The 22,413-nt window shown below is 33.2% G+C and overlaps 1 protein-coding gene across 1 annotated transcript; it reads left to right on the top strand.

The window, feature by feature from the left end:
* Nucleotides 1-3,091: 3,091 nt before the first annotated feature.
* ABRA (actin binding Rho activating protein) lies at nucleotides 3,092-14,947 on the top strand. Its single transcript, XM_051970981.1, has 2 exons — nucleotides 3,092-3,869; nucleotides 12,452-14,947. Exons 1-2 carry the CDS (start codon nucleotides 3,154-3,156, stop codon nucleotides 12,927-12,929), a joined length of 1,194 nt encoding a protein of 397 aa, XP_051826941.1. The 5' UTR covers nucleotides 3,092-3,153; the 3' UTR covers nucleotides 12,930-14,947.
* Nucleotides 14,948-22,413: the final 7,466 nt, after the last annotated feature.

Below are 22,413 nucleotides of genomic sequence, written 5' to 3'. Positions count from 1 at the left end.
CCCTCGGTATTTCAATGTTTAAAATTTCTTGCTATAGAATCTCCTCATGATAATCAAAAGAAACTTGCACTGGTACTACTCACTTAAGGTTATCAGAAAAGGAAAACAGGGAAGTACTAGAGCTACAATTTCCTCCAATTATTTTAATCTGAGAGGGTAAATTGAAGTCATTATGAGGATTAGAAATATGTCAGCTAATCTTTGTAAAATAATTGTATGTCACAGTCACAGGTAATTACCCACCGTGCTATCTTTTATAGTCCAATCAGTCTGGCCTGGTTTTCAATCAGTACTCTCAATAGTTTGTCAGCAGTATTAGATGAGGAAGGAAATAGAAGGAAAAACTGATTTTATTTGGTTTATGCTGTCAAATCATTCATATCCTGAGAGATTTTTCTGTCAGCTGCAAATAACTAAACTGGAAGTGCTTTTCATGTAAAAAAGCATTTAGCATAGGATCATAGATTTATAGCTGGAAGGTAGCTCAGGGGCCACATAATTCAATGCCTTCATTTCTACAGATGAGAAAACTAAGTCTAGAGAGTTTAGATGATTTGCCCAGATTGTATATCTGATAAGTACCAAAGGTAGAAGCTAAACCTTCTAGCTTGCCTGTGCATCAAGCCCCGATGCCTCATCTTTCTAGTTAATTTTATCATAATAATTTGATTCTTATTTCATCTTCATCACAATCATCAGTTTCTTCAAAATTCAGTCAAATTCTCTCCTTTTTGCTAGTCTTCACACACTTCATCTTCAGTCTCTAGTCACTGGTGTCTCTTCTTGCCTAGAATGAAGTCCCTTTTTATGTCTACCTCTTTAAATCCCTTACTTTCCTTAAAAATCACCTCAAGTACTGCTTTCTCAATAAATTCTTTCTTGATCCCCATAGCTTTTTGTATTCTCCCTTCCTTAAAATCTTTTTTTTTGGTTTATTTTGTAAACATTTGTGTAATTTACTATCACTTTAACATTTGAAACTGAGTTGTTTGCTCAAAGTTCTAAGAGAATTACTAAAGTAGTTATCTGACCCAAAATTGTAAGACAAATTGTCAATTTTTTAATGTAACAAGCTATATGTAGTAAATTGAAGAGATTACAAGTCCAAAACTATTCTATGATTTGGGAACAAATATAATTTATTTATGTATAGGCAAGATAAGAATTTGGTTACTAATAATAAAATAATTTGAGACCATTTGTTGAGAAGACCCAGTGTCTAAAGCTAGAAAAGAGAAGAGAGAAAGAGGTAAAAGGATGGATTTCAGAGTTGCATCAGCTCTGAAAGGGAAGTGATAACTACTATAATCTTTATCGAGGGCATGTCCAAACAAGCAGAGGAGCAAATTGAGAATAGAGAATCATTGAGGTCATTCTCAGATCAATTCATTTGGCTGAGATATTATGACCAGTAAGGCATCAATTTAGTAGTGAAAGCATCTATTCAGAACATAAACTCCATTCTTCAAAAGTTTTTTCTAGACAGTTTCTGAGACAGAAAGAGGACACTGAGATTCATAGTAACCCTAAGAACATTATTTTTCCTCATTCCATGTGTTACCCTGATGGGTTTCTATAAGTATATTTTCACTTTTTCTCCCAGAAACTGAGTACATTGGTGGAAGTGTGAACCAGGTTTATGTATAGATTGTGATTATTTATTTATACATGTTATTTATTTATATATGTGTTTTAATATATGAGTGCCTATGATATTATTGTTATATCTTTCATTTACTATTAAGTAATGTTTAAAATCTAGAAATGTCAATATTGTGAATTGCTTACTATGTGTAAATAGAAATACTGATGGGGGTTCAAGAGCTAACATAGTGATTAGGAAAAATATGTTCCCTCTGGGAGAAACCTATTGAATCCCCTCTTGGTTGTCCTTCTTTAGGAACCCATATTGCTGATGTGAAACCAAACTAGAATGAGTGAAACAGAGAGTCATGTAGATATTTACATAGTCAAGGTGAGAAATGTGAGATGTTACAAAATTCATAGCCATCCAACACTCCTGTTATATATGTTTATATTATCTTTCTCATTAGAATTCAAAACCTTAATAGCAAGGAGTTTTTCATTTTTGTTATTGTGTCCTAAGAACCAGCTTACTGCCTGGCACATACCAGGCACTTAATTAATGCTTGATGATTTCTTGATAGCAGAAACATCATTTTTTCCCAGATAATTCTCTTCAAGAAGTGAAATGACAGCTTCTCCCTCATAAAATTAGGTGAAGAGAGGGTATAACACTGAAAATATAAAATACAGATGTAAACAGTTCTCTTCCATGAGTAAACTTATCTGTAGTTCCTTGATTAAATCAAAGAACTATTACATAAGACTTTTTAAAAGATTCATGTTAGTAATTCAGGAATTCAGGAAGGCTAAAACATGTAGCCAGCATTCTCACCATTCTATTATGTAACTGAAATAATTTAGAAACATTATTAAGTTAAACTGAAAACACTTGGAAAAGGAGAAATGACAGGAGACTTAAGTTCTACCTCTAACACAGGATACTTGAACCAAAGGAAAAAACCCTTCCTTCTAATGCATATCACCTGTGTGACCATGAATATAATTAAATCAGCTTGCTGGCCCTTGGTTTCCTCATATGTTAAGTTCAAGAATAAGATGGGATGATCTCTAAGGCTCATTCCTACCTTAATATCCTGATTCATAAATTCTATAGCACTTCTCAAAAGTCTGAAAACAAAAGAAAATAATAGATTTTATGTTATAATTATAATAAAAGGTAATCTTCTAATACTAATATAGCAAGATCTAAGGGAAAAGAAATTATAATTTATTACTGAGTAAGTGCAAGGTCAAAGAGCACATGCAGAGGAGATTATCAGATCTCATAATTTCCACTAAGGCCCTTAGCGCTTCTATGTCACCAGTATTCACCATCTGTAATATCCACCTGCTAGGATGAAATGCAAGTCAGGGTGTTTTAAAAAAAGAACCTGTCACCGCTAACCACTGTAACTTGGAGAGAAATGTTTGACATAGTTTCCATCGTCACCAGATCTTCCTTCCCATCCCACACACCCTGCTTCTATTTAAATCCCAACCACACGATGTGCTCAATATCATTCACTCAGGGCAATTGACGGGACTAAGATAGGAGAGGAGAGCAGCATGGCCCCTGAAGAAAAGTCAAAGGAGAAGCCGGTTCAAAGAGCAATAAAGAAGATCCGGACAGCCTCTTTAGTTATTAGCTTAGCTCGAGGCTGGCAGCAATGGGCCAATGAGAATAGTGAGAAGCAAGCCCAAGAACCTTCAGGGTGGCTGCCTGGTGGAGCTAAGGAGACAAGTGAGTCACCCAAAGAGAACCAAAATATAAAACCATTAGAGCCCCTCCAAGAACAAGGCTTAGGGGGGAGTCAGAGGTGCCTATTGGCAAACTCATTTTCAAATAGAGACAGGGAGAGTCTAAACAATCTTGCTCATGATGAATCTGGGGAGACCCACATTAAAAGAAAGGAGGTAACCAAAACAGTGGTCAACAAAGTCTATGAGCGAGGACGGGACATTAGCCTTCTCAGCAACAGATATGAGAATGACGGGACCAACTCTGAATCGTGGCAGGAAGGGAAAGACTTGGATCCCATTGACAAGATCCTGAATAGCCACACTTCCCCAACCAGGAGGAGGAAGTGCTTGAACCTGGTGTCAGAACTAACTAAAGGCTGGAAAGAAATAGAGCAAGAGGAACCCACTAGCCGCAGTGATAGCATAGACACTGAGGACAGCGGCTATGGAGGGGATTCTGAAGAACGGATAGAGCAGGAAGGCAATAAGCAAGAAGGAGACCATGTGACTGCAGCCAGGATTAAAAGACCTACACCTTCCCAGTAAGTGAACTCTTGCGATCCTAACATGACCATTTTTCTCCCTGGAAAGAGACTTTTTGGGTCCACAGCAAAGACTAAAGAATGCTATATTCCTTCCTTTTCTCCTTCCCTCCCTCCCTTCCTTCTTTTCTTCCTTTCTTCCTTCCCTCCTTCCTTCTTTCTTTCTTCCTTCCTTCCTTTCCTTACTTTTTTCTTTCTTCCTTTCTTCCTTCCTTCCTTCCTTCCTCCCTCCCTCCTTCCTTCTTTTCTTTCTTCCTTCCTTCCTTCCTTCTTTCTTTTCTTTTTCTTCCTTCACCTTTCTTTCTTTTTTCTATCTCTTGCTTTGTCTCTTTCTCTCTCTTCCTTCTTTCTTTCTTCCTTCCTTCCTTCCCTCCTTCCTTTCTTTCTTCTGTCCTCCATTCCTTTCTCCATTCCCCCCTCCTTCCTTCCTTCCTTCCTTCTTCCTTCCTTCTTTCTTTTCTTTTTCTTCCTTCACCTTTCTTTCTTTTTTCTATCTCTTGCTTTGTCTCTTTCTCTCTCTTCCTTCTTTTCTTTCTTCCTTTCTTTTTCCTTTCTTCCTCCCTTCCTTTTTAATTTTTTCTTTCTTCTCTCCTTCCTTTCTTCCTTTATTTTTTCCTTTACTTCCTTCTTTCTTTCTTCATTCCTTCCTTTCCTTACTTTTTTCTTTCTTTTTTCTTCTTCTTTCTTCCTTTTCTCTTTCCTTCCTTCCTCCCTCCCTCCCTCATCTCTTTCTTTGCTTTGTTTCTTTGTTTTTCTTTTTTTTTTCTCTTTCTTCCTTTCTCTCTTTCTCACTGAGACAATGGCCTTGGAATAGGCTCATGAATTAAAAATGCATGTATTGTTATGCAATTGAGATAGCCTAGTGGATAAAAGTTTTGCCTTGGAAGCAGAAAGTTTAAGGTTTGACTCCTATTGCTGATACATCAATACTGATAAATATCATGTAGGAAAAACTTTAAGGTTTGCAAAGTGCTTAAGTTTTTTTATGTCATTTGGTCCTCAACTCTGCAAGTCAGGCACTATTATGATCCCATTTTACAGTTGGAGAAACACTTAGAGAAAGGTTGTCTGACTTTGCTCAAAATTGCACGGCTAAGTAAGTGCTTGGGACAAGCCTTGAACTTGGGTCTTTCATGATTTCAGGTCCAGTATTTTGTCTCCTAAACCACTAGTTTTCTCACACATATAGGTTCTGTGATCCAGGTCAACTCATCAAATCTCTCTACTTATACTTTTCAGCCCAATTGAGTTTTATGAGTTCAGGGAATTTTCATGCTGAGAGTTCCCTGCATTGATAAAACACAGGCTTAGAGGAAATATAAATACATGCATAAATATATATATGCATTTATAACATAATATACATGTGTGTATATATAATTTACATGTTCATATATTATATTTCACATTTGTTTAGAACTCCAAAATTTTGAGAATACTTTTTCTTACAAGCACTTTGTGAGTTAGATACTCTTAAGTGCTTTTTTCCCCCCTACTTATAAAGTTGAGGACATTAAGTGTTTATAAATTATCCAATGTTATACAAGTGGTATCTTAGGCTCATCTATTTAAAGGTGGAGAGTCCCCTAATCCAACTTTCTCATAATGAGGTCCAAAGTGGTAAGTGCTCTGCTCAAGGTCATACAACTATTAAGTTCTAGACCTGTAATTCAAACCCATATTCACTCAATTTCAAATCTATTGTACTTTTCATTCTATTGCATTGCTAGATCTCTTCAGTCCAAACTTACTGCTCTTTCCTCAACATCATGATGTTTTTGGTCTGTGTTCCCTTAAAGACAGATATTTTATTGGTTGTTCAGTTGTTTTGGTCATGTTCCTCTTCATGACCTTATTTGAGGTTTTCTTGGCAAAAATATTTTCTGGTTTATCATTTCCTTCTTCAGCTCATTTTATAGATGAGGAAACTAAGGCAGAGTTAAATGACTTACTCAGAGTCACAAAGCTAATAATGTTGAAGTTCACTTTTGAACTCAAGAAAATGAATCTTTCTGTATCCAGATCTGGCATTCTATCCACTGTACCACCTAGCTGCCTGCTAAAGACATATACATGTAAAGAAAGGCCCATAGTATTGGGTTACTGCTTTCTATTTTGAGCCAAACCTCTAATCCACATTCTCAGCAAAGCTAAAGCCACCTGTGAATGGTATTTATTTTTAATGAAGTATACGATTGAGCTCAGCATTTTCTTACTGAATACCTCATTCCTTTGGAGAATGGTAAATGAGGAGAGGGACTGTCTATGAACTGGGGAATACCTGCCTATTTCTAATTTAGTCTATAAAATTACTCAAGTAAGATCCAGGAGGCACAGAATCTATATGAAAATGAACTTTCTTCCAAGGTAATAATGTACATTTTTGCTAACTGCTGTTAGGGATCTTTCTCTCAATATAATCACAAAAATGTAGATTGGACCCTTTTGTAATGTTTCTTGAGGGGAATAAGATATTTTCCTCACTTTGTAAAGAGAAGGAATAGATCTGTGATTTCACTGTTCCAAGGAATTCCTAAGAAAGTTGTCTTTATCACCAATTCATAGTTCTTCTGTACCTTTATGATCTTAGAAAGTTTCCAGGAGTACAAAGAGGTTAAATTACTTAGTGCAGTAATTATTGTTGTTCACTTATTTCAATTGTGTCCAACTCTTTGCTTCCCCATTTGGGGTTTTACTGGCAAAGATAATGGTGTGGTTTGTCATTTTCTTCTTCAGCTTATTTTATAGATGATGAAACTAAGGAAAACCATGTTAAGTACAGGGTTACAGAGCTAGCAAAAGTCTAAAGCCAGCTTTGATCTCACAAAGAGGAGACTTCCTGATTCCAATTTTGGTACTCTACATCAAGTTCATGGACTTTTATTAAAAAAAAAAAAAAAAGACTCATGTTTCCATAGTGAGTCAAAGTTATATGTTTTCTTCACATAACATTATGAGGTAGATGAGGGAGATATTATCATTACCATTTTGTAGATGAAATTGAGATTGGGGTCAAGGCTCAAGAACTTACTTATGGCAAGAGTCTTAATTTAATTAGCAAATTAAATGATTGGTTGATTAGTTGATTGATTAGTGTCTCAGGCAAATTCTAATTCCCAGTCTTGCATTCTTTACAGTAAACTATGATCCAAGTTATTTGGTTAATCAAAATCAAAGGACTCAATTTTAACAAGATCCTGGATATACTAGATATTTGCCCTCCCTCCCCCCACCAAAAAAAGAGAATCAGATGAAAACAGTTTTATAATAAAAACATATCTTTTTTTTTAATACAATTCTTCCATTTTGCATTTCGGCTCTGGGTTCATAGTGGCTCAAAATGTGGGAAACACACACTATCATGTATATGATGTTACTAAAATTTTAATACTCTGAAGAAACATGAAAAACAAAATATGTCATCTTATTTAATGTGTATACTTGAAGTTTCACATTTTTAAAAGTTTAAAAAAATGTTGATTTCTATGTACCCTCAAAGATATGCTTTGATTCCTCATCATTGGCACAGAGATGAGCCCTGACTGTCAAAGGCAAGGCCACAAATTTGGGCTTTTAGCTTAAAATGCATTGAAAACATTAAAGAATTCTACCTGTCATACTAAGGACCAGCTTAGCTGAGCTTAGAGATATTTACTCATCATCAGGAAGGTGGGCAATATTTATTTTAGTGAGGTGATGACTTTTTTTTTTCCAGCCCAAATAGTCCATAAGAGAAAGTGTTGTTTAATGGCTAGAGAGTTTGCTTTGATCTGATACGTGATGGTTTTGTGACCCTGAATAAGTCACTTAACTTCTCAGTGCCTCTGATGCTGAGTTTCAGAGAATATATAATTCAGCATTGACAGTGGAAGCTTGACCAGCAGTTCTCTATATCACAGCTTGTTACTGTGTATAATGTTCTCTTGATTTTGCTCATTTCACTCAGAATTAGTTCATGTAAGTCTTTCCAAGCTTTTTTTTGAAATAGTCTGCTTATGATTTCTTATAGGACTATAATATTCCATTACATTCATATAACATAATGTATTTAGCCAGTCCCTAATTGATCGGCATCTCCTCAATTTCCAATTCCTTGCCCTACAAAAAATGCACTGCTTACAAACATTTTTTGTTCATAAGGATGGCTATTTCTATCAGTGGAAAGACTAAGGACTGCTCCCAAGACAAGAATATCAGGGTTCAAGTATTGCAGCTAATATATACTGGCTATATGACTTGCACAAGACATCTTTCAACATATTCAGCAATTCTCTAAAATAGAAATTCTTATCATGGAGTCTTTATGCTTTAAAAATTCATTTTTGATCATTTATGAATGTATATATATTTAATATAGTTTCTATATTTTAACATCTTCTTTGGAATATTATGTATTTTATTTTTCATATTTTGAAGCATGATTATGAGAAAGTCCATAGGTTTTACTAGGCTGCCAGATGGATACACACATACACACACACTCTCTCTCTCTCTCTCTCTCTCTCTCTCTCTCTCTCTCTCTCTCTCTCTCTCTCTCTTTCTCTTTCTCTCTCTCTCTCTCTAAGAACTCCTTATCCAAGACAAAACAAAAAGCAGGAATCCAACCTGCCTTGGTAGATAACAATTCCTTTTACCAATGAAATCATAAGTTAAGAGGCCCCCCCCAAAAAAATCCCTAAATACAATTAAGCTCAAATAATATTCTCAGATGCTTTTGATCTATAGTTATGATAAGGAGGCACCATACTTTGGTGGAAAGATCACTGGATTGAGTGTCTAGGGACATAGATTCTAATCTTAATGTTGCCACTAGCTCAAAGTATAAACTTAATAAATTCTAACTTCTCTGAGATTTGGTTTCATTATCTGTAAACTGAGTGAGCTAGAAGGGATGACTACTCCTGTTCCTTCCAAATCTAATATTCAAAAGTTGTATAAAATCTGGACTTGCCTCCATTCTTTATATTAATTTTATATAGCATAATCAGAGAAAAGATAAAGCTGGCCCTGATACAAGGTTTACTATAATTTAAAGATTATAGCTAGTATGAACCAATTACCATCTCTTTTTTTTCCTGTGTTGTTGAAATTTATGCAAAAGCATGGATTACCTTTAAATCTCTTTTCTTATCTCTCTATTCCCCATCTTCTGCACTTACCTCTATCCTTAATGAGAACATGTAGTATTAGAAATCAGTTTATATCAGCACCTCCTGAATGTCAGAGGTAATTCTAGCCCAGTCCAGTTTGCTTCTTCAGAAATCTAAATTTCAAGATTGCCTGTTGGAATTCTCACATAGTGCTTATAATCAAGATTACTGGTGCCTACAGCTGGTAGCAGGGAGCCAGCTATGTTAAGAGATCCACTTAGAAAAAGGCTTTCACTTCCATGCCCCACCCCTCCATTTCTCAAATAAGTGGAAATAAATCTAAGTAATATTGATTATTTAAGGACTTCATAAATTAAAAATATCCAACCAAGAGAAAAATGGCTTTGGGATGGCTGAGATTTTCCTCAAATTGTAGAGAAAAACAAATTTATCTCAAGTAAATGAAGTTCATTGTAATTTAAAGTAAACAGGTAGAGACCAAAAGAAACACTATTCAAAAAGTGAAAATTTAGACTTGAATAGATAGAATTCAGTTTTTGTATTTGGCATTATTATATTATTATATTTTGGCATTATTCTGTTCACTTTAAATTTCCATTATTTCTTTTCTAACCAAATGTGATTCTCACTTTTCCAGCTAAACTATCTCCCTACTGGCTATATATATACACACATACACATATATACATACATATATATATGTATGTATATATGTATATATATATATGTATATATAATCTAATTTTCACTCTTCTGTCTCCTACCAAGTTCTTAACTTTTTCTTCACACTTCAACTTTTCCATTGTCTCTCATAAGTTTTTTGTATTTTTGCCTCCCTAACTTTTTATAAATGCCTTGTTCTTGAGACCTTCCTGCTGGAATTTTAAATGTCTCTGCCACTAACCAGAGCTGTTTTTCTCCTTCTACTTAATTTTTCTTAGAAAAAATCAAGGGAGAACATGAGAAGAAGTCCATCCAGATGGAAAGGAACTGACCTGTTTTTCTATTTAAAAAAAAAAAATTTTAAAACAGTTTCTTTTGATTTTTATTTGTCTGACTGAAGAGTTGTGGGGTGAAGATGAGGGTTACTGGGAACATGTTTGTGACCTTGTTATTCACTTTAGAAATTAATACATTAAGCTTAAGGAGAAATTAAATGAGTTAACTAGGATCACACAACTAGTAAGCATCTGGATATAAATCCCAGCCTCCTTTTTTCAAGACCAGTCTTCTCTTAGTATATAAATGTATAAAACTGTTTTTTTTTTCCCATGTGCTGTTCTTTCAAACCAATTTCATAATCATTATCTCTGATATCCTTTTCAAATTTTCTTGGACCATCATGTCTAGGCCATTCTAGATAATATGCAAGTACTTAGTGTCAAAAATTCAAATTCTTCATACTAGCTGTGTACCTCTAAGGAAGTTGTTTAACCTTTCTTAACTCCAGTTTTCCTATATACAAAATGGGAATAATAATAGTATTTACTTCGCTGGGTAGTAAAGAAGATTAAATGAGATAAAACTTATAAAATATTTTGAAAATCTTAAAACCACTATATAAATTTTAGCTAGCCATAAGATTAAATGAAAAACTCTGAACTAAAATAGATGTATTTGTCTCTAGTAGCATTAAATTATTTTGAGATTATTAATAGGAAAGAAATTTCAGAAAGGAGTTTCTTGAATGAATAAAATTAGAATTTCAAGATTTTTTTTGAAGTTCCATTGTACAATACTCTGTACACAGCAAACTTTAAATATATGATCTTCAATTAATTTAGAAATGTTTTGGTTATCAGAGTTTGTGATATTAGATGGCTGAACAAATAAATTTTTATGTACATTCAAAAAGTCTTCACAAACTATATATAAGGAAATTCCCTGATTCTCAATACTTAATGGTTTTTCTGGTTTCTTTTTACCATTTTATTTGGACTCAAAATTCACAATTTCAATCACACTGTTATTTGTAAAAGGGAAATAATTAAGTCTATTAGCTGACCAAGAAAAAATCCAAAAAAAATCTCTTATTGTTGAGTGGAAGAAAAGCTATTTTTTCCCCTCAGATCCTGAAAGATTATGAGTGTGATATTGTAAAATATGTAGTATATGGCAAATTTTATAATGTAATTTTAATAAAGGAAAAATAAGTATAATATTGAGAGTACTGGAGTTTAGGTTTTGAAAAACTCAACTCTAGATTTAGTGAAAATCTGCCATCTAGTGGTTATCATTCTCATTTGGACAGAGATTAAAAATATGGGTATTCATATCTGACACTGCATTGTCAAATGAAATTAAAATATCAATGGAATAACACAGTCCATTCTTTTTAATAAATATTTATTAACATTTGTATACGATTGAAAGTTAGCTAATAATAAATTGACCCAAGTTCAGTTGCTGTTCATTTTTTTTTTTTTGGTCATATCTGACTTTCTACGACCCCATTTGGAGTTTTCTGGGTAAAGATACTGAAATGCTTGCCATTTTCTCCTCCAGCTCACTTTATAAATGAAGAATGCAAGCAAACAGGGCTAAGTGACTTACTCAACATCACACAGTTAGTAAATGTCTAAGGTCGGATTTGAATTCCTAGCACCAGCTCACAATTCTATCCCATGTGTCATCTACCTGCACTCAAATTAACCCAAACCATTCCATTAAATGAAACAAATACCAAAGCTGCATTTAATGTTGTTTTTATTTAGAAAATAAGAATTTAACACAACTTAGAGAATTATTTCTATCTTTTCTAGGTTTGCTGGCACAGTTTTTGTATTGCCTAATATTTTTTAGTGCTTTGGGTAGTATCATAATTTTGTTTTATAGTTAACATTCTAATATCCTCCAGAGCAGCACTCATGCTTGTTTAAGCTTTAGAGGATTGATAATCATGAATACTCCAAACCAGTGATATTTGTACAGGTGTGTGCCCTGGATTTAGGAAAATCCAATATTAAAAAAAAATTTTTTTTTTGACATACAGTACAGGAAAGTTACAAAATCATTTAGAATTGTAAAAGGTCTCATCTCAAAGGTCAGGACCATGATTTTTTTTTTACTGAGGCAATTGGGGTTAAGTGACTTGCCCAGGGTCACACAGCTAGGAAGTGTTAAGTGTCTGAGGCCAACTTTGAACTCAGGTCCTCCTGACTTCAGGACTGGTACTCTAACCACTCCACCACTTAGCTGCCCCATGGACCGTGAATTTTGAAGTAGAAAGGACATTAGAGTCACTGAGTCCAACTCCCTTGTGTTATACATGAGAAAATTGAGGCACAGAGAGATCAAATGCCTTATGCAGGTCTCTTTAAGAGACCTTTAAGATTGATTTCATTTATAAAATAGATTTACATGTAACTTTCAAAAATGCATTTATCTTGTGATTTCGAAATCAGTATTATAGAGTAAAGCAATAACTTTGATATCCCTCGGCGTTAAAACTATTTCCTTTCTTACTTTTAGGGCAAGTCGGTTTGCAGAGAATCTCAGCAGCAAGGCCCAGAGGAAATACAGCCAAGTGAGCAGCATGAAGGGAAAATGGCAAAAATGGGCTGATGAGCATGTGCAGTCCCAAAAGCTGAATCCCTTTAGTGAAGAGTTTGATCATGAGCTGGCCATGTCCACCCGCCTGCACAAAGGGGACGAGGGCTATGGACGCCCTAAAGAGGGAACAAAAACTGCTGAACGGGCCAAGAGAGCAGAAGAACACATATATCGGGAAATCATGGATCTGTGCTTTGTCATCCGAACAATGGCTCGCCACAGACGGGATGGCAAAATCCAAGTCACTTTTGGGGAACTCTTTGACAGATATGTACGGATTTCTGACAAGGTGGTGGGCATCCTTATGAGAGCCAGGAAACATGGACTTGTTCACTTTGAAGGAGAAATGCTATGGCAAGGAAGAGATGACCATGTGGTGATTACCCTCTTGGAATGATCTTATAACCATATGAATGGATCAGGTGATCCATCTTATTTTGATATAAACTACAAATAAAGAAGAGATGTAAAGGCAAACTACTAGCTACCAGACTTGCAAATATTAAATTATTATTTATACAAGTTTGTAGTAATTTGGATCCTTTTTCATCTAGGAGAAATCTTGGGACACTTGTGAAAATAGACAAAAATGATTAATATTGTTTTATAATATCACTTATATTTGAAAAGCTGTCTTTATCCAAATAGCATAGAATATTTTCTGATCTAAAATTATCAGCTGTTTAATGCAAAAAATGAAGTATTAATGAGTTTTAAACAAAGGTAGATATCATAAGGAAGGTTTTAACAATAAGAAAAAGCCAGGAATGCTAATAGCAATAACAGCAAACAACATCAAAAATCCCATTAAGAACAATTTACATTTCTACCAATCATGCCATCATCTAGTTAGATCCTCAAGATTACTCCTTTAAGCAAATATTATAAAAATAACTATTCCAGGTTAGATAATATAGGTAGAAAGAGGTTGTGATTCATTCAAGGCCATACAACTAGTACTAATGATAAGCTGAGACCCAAATCTATTTTTCTGATGCCCAGTGTAACACTATTTCTAGAATTATAGATTTTGAGATGTGTCCATTTTTGGGGGTATTACTATTGAAACATCTCTTATAGTAGCTAAAGTAAACCTAAAAATGACCTAAATTATTCATTTTCTTGGAAATATAACATCCCACAGACCCTAAAATCATTAAAATATGATTTTGACATCTTTGAAACTCCCATTATGAGTGGAATCCACTTAGCAAGTTGCAAGAAATTTTGCTATCTTCCTTTCATGTGGTCTACCCATTGGGTGCCATGTAAGCTATACATTCAAACACAAACAGCTGGAGCTCTTGGACATTTTCCACTATTTGACATTTAAGTCATCAGGGTTCAAACACCCAACAGAATGAGGATAATTCTTCAATAAATATTTAATAAAGGACTGCTATTTTCAAGAATAAGACAAAAATACAAAATTCTGTCTCTGTCCTCTGTCCTCAAGTTTCATAAATTCCCAGATCTTATGGTTACAGAAATATATGGATCATGAGAGAGAAAGAATTCTTTTATAATATATACATAAAAAATTCATGAAACATAAGTAATAGCCCATGATATTATTGGAAATGACTGAAATTTTTTTCTTATGATGTCTCCAGAAAATTTGACCAAAAATTAATGAAAAAGTTTTTAAATTTCTACTTTTTCAATAAAACATTCTCAAAAAATTTTGAATAAATAAAAAATGATCCTGCCACACTAATGTCCAAAAATATACCTTAAAAAACAGGACAAATTGTTTAAAACAATAGGAAACAATCAACTTTAAATAGTGTTTAACTCATGGTAGATATTTCCTTATTAATGTAAAGAGATAATTTCATGTATTATATCAAGTTCCAAGAATAAAATGAAAAGACTGCATTTTCCTTGACAGATGGAGCATTAATGATGACAAGGGTAAACATCTGCCACATGAGGAGTGGAACTGATGACATAGCATGTAGGATTAAGATAATTCTACAAGATTTAGCAAGTTACTAAGGAGGTGTCCAAGACCACCTTTATGGTATAATTTCTAGTATGAATAAAGAATATGTAAGTATTTCTTAATTATGAGGCTATGTAACCACAACACACGTCCCTTTGTAACAATGACCATTCATTCACAACAATGTAACAAGGGAAAATACCAGTCTGAGTCAGGAATCTCTGGGGGATTATTTGCGGGTTTTTCTGTTAAGGAGGTTCTCTTTCAAACTGAAAGTTCAAATGTCTTCTTAATGAAGAGAAGGTGTACATTTTCTTTCAATGGAGTTTGAACAAAGAAAAAATTAACTATAATTTTTAAATCTGTGTGTTTAATAAGATCAACAGAATGTTCCATTTTACCCTAATAATAAAACTTTTATCAAACTTTAGCATCAAAATATTCAAGAATAAAAACTATTTTTCAACACATTCTTGTATTTCTCTCTTTCAATTTGTAAATAAAACCTACAAAGAAAATTCTATACAGTCATCTTCTTGAATGAGATATGCTACAAGTCAGAAAATATTGACTCTTTTGATTCTTGTAATTCCCTTTAGGTAAGCAAGCTTTGATGAAGGTTTCTAATAACTGTGTTTAATAATATCTGTCTTTTAATATATAGCTTGGTAACATATGGTCAGTTTAAAATATAATTGTTAATGACACCATGTAATTGAGATCAAATTCTGTATAGGAAACAGCTAGTTTGGGTTGAATATATGATTCACAGATAGACTGCAGTCCTGAAGCCCAATTGGTTTCACATTTAGAGAAGCATAAACCAGAAGGATAATCAAGATGGGGAGGTCTTTCAAAATCATACAATTAGGATTTGCCTGAGTAAAGTAGAGATGCTTAGTTTGTAGAAGACTTGGAGGCTGCAACATAGCTTGGGAAACATCTTCTCTGTTCAAGTTATAAGAATGGTTATCATATGAAAAAGAGATTTACATGTATGTTGCTTTGTATCAAATTTCAAACTCAGCATGTCTAAAACTTACCTTACTTTCTTTCTCCCCTAAACCTGTTTCATCTTTTAACTCTTATTTTGTAACTTTGTTGTAGTTCAGTCATATCAGTTGTGTCCTTCTCTTTATGACTCTATTTGGGGTTTTCTTAGCAAAGATACAAAGATAATAGAGTGGTTTACCATTTCCTTCTATATCCCATTTCAAAGATGAGGAAACTGAAACAAGATTAAGTGTCTTGTCCAGGTTCACATAGCTATTGTCTGAATTTAAACCCAAGAAGATGAGATTTCCTGATTAGTGGTTTTGTGCTTTAGCAATAAAATTTATCCCATCATCTTTTATACTATAGAGTTATCTTTAACTTTCTCCTCTGCATTATTTTATAGTTATAGAGAATATGTATGTTGGAAACATTGTGTTGCTAGCAACAGAACATTTCTAGTTGGATTTGGTAGCCCAAAAGAATGGATTTTATCGTTGAAGGTATCAGTTACTCAATTAAACAGTAAGCATTTATTAACTGCTCATTGTGTGACAGGTACTGTACTAAGTGCTGGAGATTCAAAGAAAGACAGCAGCTATCCTTGCCTTCAAGCTGCTTATATTCTAATCCTGGAGATAACCACTATCAGATGGTACCTTAGAATTGTTTTAATTTGCATTTCTCTAATTATTAGAGAATTATTAATTATCTAGTTATTCTGCAATTCACAGCATTTAAAAATATGACTGTTTATAATTTGTATTTCTTCTTCCATAAAATACCTATTCAAAATTTTTGACAATCTAACATTTGCAGAATAGGTCTTTTAAATATACATTTGAATAGATTTCCTATATATTTTAGAAATAAGGATTTCATAAAAGAAATTTGTTATTTCCCATTTGCTTACTTCCCTTCTAATCTGAGTTTCATTGATTTTGTTTGTTCAAAACTTTAAAAAAATTGTATTTATTCAAATTTGTTCACTTTACCTTCCATGAACCTCTCTATATCTTGTTTGGCCTAGAATTCTTCCCTTCTCTCAGGATCTGAAAGGTCCAAACTTCTAACATTTTCTAATTAATTAATTTATAATGTCATCCTTTATGCATAAATAATGTATCCATTTGAAACTTGTCTTGGTATACAGTTGGTGAGATGTTAGTCTATAATTAATTTCTGTCAGTTTACACTCCAAAAATTTTCTATTAATTTTTGTTGAATAGTGAGTTTTTGCGTCAGTAGCTAGAATCTTCAGATTATGTTACTTAATCAGTAGCAAATTATTTTTGGCAATTATTGCTTTATGTTTTGGTTTGCAATCTTTTACTAGTTTCCTTTTTCCATTCCCCTTGGTTTTGTTAATTTCTTTGATATTCTTACATTTGTTTCTCCAAATGAATTTTGTTATTTTTCCCTTAAACTTCAGAAAGTAACCCTTTGGCAATTTGAATGGTATCTAAGTTATTTTAGAATATTATCATTTTTATCATACTAATCCAGCCTTCCTGCATGAGCAATTAATATTTCACCAATTATTTAAATCTGGCTTTATTAGTACAGAAAGTAATTCGTTGCACAGAGAAAATTTTTATGTGTGTTTTGGTGTGTAAAATTTCAAATATTTTTTACATCCTATAACAATTCCAAATGAAATTTCTTTTTCTATCTCTTCCTGCTGGATTTTATTGGTAATATACAGAAGCACTGATTATTTATGTGGGCTAATTTTATATTCTGCAATTTTCTTGAAGTTGCTAATGTGCTACCCAGCAGCACTTCTCAAGACTCTACCATCTTATCCCAATAACTTCATCATTCTGCAAGACCAATTCAACTCCAGAATTCACAACTTAGCAGACCCCTACTTCTGGGGTCCATCCTTCTAAGAGGGTAGAAATAGAGAATGGAGAATTTCAACTAGATCTCCACTTAGGAGGTCAATTAGGCCAGTCATCTCTTCAGTTCCCAACTGGCTTGACTCCTATGAACTTTGTGATTAGCCTACTGTGCCGGGTATCTTTCCCCTTTCCATCTTTTCAGATCCTTTTACATGTTGTCTTCCCTCATTAGATTATAACTTCTTGAAGGGAGGAACTGTCTTTTTTTTTTTTTTTTTTAATTCTAAGCTCTTAAAACATGCATGGCACATAGCAAACACTTAATAGATGGTTATTGAATGTTGCTTGTTTTAATATGTTTTTAGTGGACTCTCTAAGGTTCTCTAAACAATCATATTAACTGCAAAAACTAGTTAAACTAGTTTTGAGTCCTCTTTGCTTATGCATATTTCTTCAATTTTTTTCCTTGCCTTATTACTATACATATCAATTCTAGCATCATTCTGAATAACTATGGTCATAATGAACATGCTTGCTTTATCCCTAATCTTATTGGAAAGACCTCTAGGTTATCTCCTTTATAGAAGATCCTAGTTCTTTATCTTACATAGATCCTATTTATCATGTTAAAGAAAGCTGGGCAAATCATTTTACCCCAATTGTCTCCCCCACCAAAACAAACAAACCAGACAAGAAAGCATCATTTATTCTTTTGGTTTCTGGTGTATTAGAGAGAATTAGTATTTTATTTTGTCAAAAAGCTTTCTGTATTTGTTGATATAATTATATGACTTTTATTGTTCTATTAATGTAGTCAACTACATTTATGTTTTTCCAATTTCGAACCAGCCCTCCATTCATAGTATAAATCCAGCCAGATAATAGTTTATAATCTTTGTGACATATTTCTGTAGTCTCCTTGCTAATATTCTGTTTAAAATTTTGCATCAATATTCAATAAATAATAGATACATAGACTTCTTTTTCTGTTTTAGTTTTTTCTAGGGCAATTATTTGGAAATATTATGGAAGTCATTTGGAAATATTATGGAAGTCATTAGAGAGTGTGTTATATTTTCCTTATTTTTCCGTGTTTTATAATAGTTTATTTAATATTAGAAATAATTGTTCTTGATGCTGAGTGAAATGAGCAGAACCAGGAGATCATTATACACTTCAACAACAATACTGGATGAGGATAAATTCTGATGGAAGTGAATAAGCTCGACAAAGAGAAGAAATAATTCAGTTCCAATTGATCAATGATGCAGAGAATCAGATACACTCAGAAAGGAACACTGGGAAATGAATGTGGACTACTTGCATTTTTGTTTTTCTTCCCAGGTTATTTTTACCTTCTGAATCCATTTCTTCTTGTGCAACAAGAGACTGTACGGTTCTACACACATATATTGTATCTAGGATATACTATAACATATTTAACATGTATAAGACTGCCTGCCATCTAGGGGATGGGGTGGAGAGAGGGAAGAAAAAGTGGGAACAGAAGTGAGTGCAAGGGATACTGTTGTAAAAAATTGCCCATGTATATGTTGTTAATAAAAAGTTATAATAAAAAAGATAAAAAAGAAGTAATTACTCTTTAAATATAAATAATATAATTTCTAAAGTCATCTGGCTTCAAGTTTCTGTTTTTCTTATTCTTTAGGAGTTCATTTATAGCTTATTCAATTTCTTTTTCTAAGACTGAGTTTTTTAAATCCTCTATTTCTAGTTATGTTAATCAGGGAATTTTATATTTATGTAAATATTTGTCCACTTCATTTAGATGGCCAGTTATATTAGCAAATAGTTGGGCAAAATAGGTCCTAATAATTTCCTTTATTTTCTCTTTGTTTTTTAATTCACCTTATTAAATTTTTGATACTTGCAATTTAACTTCTATCTTCTGGTTTTATCTATCAATTCATTTTTTGTTGCTTTCAGTTTTAGTAATTTATTTTTTCAGCTTAATGTATGTATGTTTAATGGGGAGGGGGGTTGTCCTTATATTTTTTTCTCTATATAAAATTCCGTAATTTTATATGTCAAAACAATTTTAATTTATCGGTTTCTACTTTTTCTTTCTTTGTTTTCTTTCTTTTTTTTAGGTGCATGATCAATCCATTGATCTGTTCTTTTTGATTTATTAATCAAATTGTTTAGAGATATAAATTTTAACCCAGAGATTTCTTTGACAAAATCCCCCAAATTTTTACATTTGACCTAATTGTTGTCATTATCTTTAATAAAAATTCTGTGATTTGTTCTTTGACCTTTAGGATTAATTTATTGAGTCTCCAATTAGTTTAACATTTATTTCAAAGGTTCTTTATTGAATATAATTTTAATACTTTATTGTTTCTAAAATATGAGTATAATATTTCTGATTTTTATGCAGTTGTATGTAGGTTTTTATATCTTATGATCAGTTTTTGTGAATGTGTCATGCATAGCTAATACACACAGACACATACACACTCTTTTCTTTTTCTTTTTCTTTTTTTTTTATAACTTTTTATTGACAGAACCCATGCCAGAGTAATTTTTTACAACATTATCCCTTGCACTCACTTCTGTTCCGATTTTTCCCCTCCCTTCCTTCACCCCCTCCCCCAGATGACAAGCAGTCCTTTACATGTTCAATAGATTACAGTATATCCTAGATACAATATATGTGTGCAGAACCGAACAGTTCTCTTGTTGCACAGGGAGAATTGGATTCAGAAGGTAAAAATAACCCGGGAAGAAAAACAAAAATGCAAATAGTTTACATTCATTCCCCAGTGTTCTTTCTCTGGGTGTAGCTGCTTCTGTCCATCATTAATCAATTGAAACTGAGTTAGGTCTCTTTGTCAAAGATATCAACTTCCGTCAGAATGCATCTTCATACAGTATCGTTGTTGAAGTATATCATGATCTCCTGGTTCTGCTCATTTCACTAAGCATCAGTTCATGTAAGTCTCTCCAAGTCTCTCTGTATTCATCCTGCTGGTCATTTCTTACAGAGCAACAATATTGCATAACATTACCACAATTTACCCAACCATTCTCCAATTGATGGGCATCCATTCAATTTCCAGTTTCTAGCCATTACAAACAGGGCTGCTACAAACATTTTGGCACATACAGGTCCCTTTCCCTTCTTTAGTATTTCTTTGGGATAAGCCCAGGAGTAACACTGATGGATCAAAGGGTATGCACAATTTGATAACTTTTTGGGCATAATTCCAGATTGCTCTCCAGAATGGTTGGATTTGTTCACAACTTCACAGTGTCCCAGTTTTCCCACATCCCCTCCAACATTCATCATTATTTTTTCCTGTCGTCTTAGACAATCTGACAGGTGTGTAGTGGTATCTCAGAGTTGTCTTAATTTGCATTTCTCTGATCAATAGTGATTTGGAACACTCTTTCATATGAATGGTAATAGTTTCAATTTTATCATCTGAAAATTGTCTGTTCATATCCTTTGACCATTTATCAATTGGAGAATGGCTTGATTTCTTATAAATTTGAGTCAATTCTCTATATTATTTTGGAAATGAGGCCTTTATCAGAATCTTTAACTGTGAAGATGTTTTCCCAGTTTGTTGCTTCCCTTCTAATCTTGTTTGCATTAGTTTTGTTTGTACAAAGGCTTTTTAATTTGATATAATCAAAATTTTCTATTTTGTGATCAGTAATGGTCTCTAGTTCATCTTTGGTCACAAATTTCTTTCTCCTCCACAAGTCTGAGAGATAAACTATCCTATGTTCCTCTAATTTATTTATAATCTCGTTCTTTATGCCTAGGTCATGGACCCATTTTGATCTTATCTTGGTATGTGGTGTTGAGTGTGGGTCCTTGCCTAATTTCTGCCATACTAATTTCCAGTTATCCCAGCAGTTTTTATCAAATAATGAAATGTTATCCCAAAATTTAGAATCTTTGGGTTTGTCAAACATTAGATTGCTATAGTTGACCATTCTGTCTTGTGAACCTAACCTTTTCCACTCTTCAACTAATCTATTTCTAAGCCAATACCAAATGGTTTTGGTGACTGCTGCTTTATAATATAATTTTAGATCAGGTACAGCTAGACCACCTTCATTTGATTTTTTTTTCATTAATTCCCTTGAGATTCTCGACTTTTTATTGTTCATATGAATTTTCTTGTTATTTTTTCTAAATCATTAAAATATTTTCTTGGAAGTCTGATTGGTATAGCACTAAATAAATAGATTAGTTTAGGGAGTATTGTCATCTTTATTATATTCGCTCGGCCTATCCAAGAGCACTTAATATTTTTCCAATTATTTAAGTCTGACTTTATTTGTGTGGAAAGTTTTTTTGTAATTTTGCTCATATAATTCCTGACTTTCCTTTGGTAGATAGATTCTCAAATATTTTATGCTATCAACAGTTATTTTGAATGGAATTTCTCTTTGTATCTTTTGCTGTTGGATTTTGTTGGTGATGTATAAAAATGCTGAGGATTTATGGGAATTTATTTTGTATCCTGCTACTTTGCTAAAATTATGAATTATTTCTAATAGCTTTTTAGTAGAATCTCTGGGGTTTTCTAGGTATACCATCATATCATCTGCAAAGAGTGATAGTTTGGTTTCCTCATTGCCTACTCTAATTCCTTTAATCTCTTTCTCGACTCTTATTGCAGAGGCTAGTGTTTCTAATACAATATTGAATAATAATGGTGATAGTGGGCAACCTTGCTTCACTCCAGATCTTACTGGGAAAGGTTCCAGTTTTTCCCCATTGCATATGATGCTTACTGAAGGTTTTAAATATATGCTCCTAACTATTTTAAGGAAAAGTCCTTTTATTCCTATGCTCTCAAGTGTTTTTATTAGGAATGGATGTTGGATTTTATCAAATGCTTTTTCTGCATCTATTGAGATGATCATATGGTTTTTGTTTGTTTGGTTATTGATATAGTCAATTATGTTAATAGTTTTCCTAATATTGAACCAGCCCTGCATTCCTGGTATAAATCCTACTTGGTCATAGTGTATTATCCTGGTGACGATTTTCTGTAATCTTTTTGCTAATATTTTATTTAAGATTTTAGCATCAATATTCATTAGGGAGATTGGTC

Source organism: Antechinus flavipes, chromosome 1, assembly GCF_016432865.1.
Source record: "Antechinus flavipes isolate AdamAnt ecotype Samford, QLD, Australia chromosome 1, AdamAnt_v2, whole genome shotgun sequence".
NCBI lineage: Eukaryota > Metazoa > Chordata > Mammalia > Dasyuromorphia > Dasyuridae > Antechinus > Antechinus flavipes.
The sequence above is the reverse complement of the archived record's forward strand: the minus strand, read 5'-3'. Positions and strand labels throughout refer to the sequence as shown.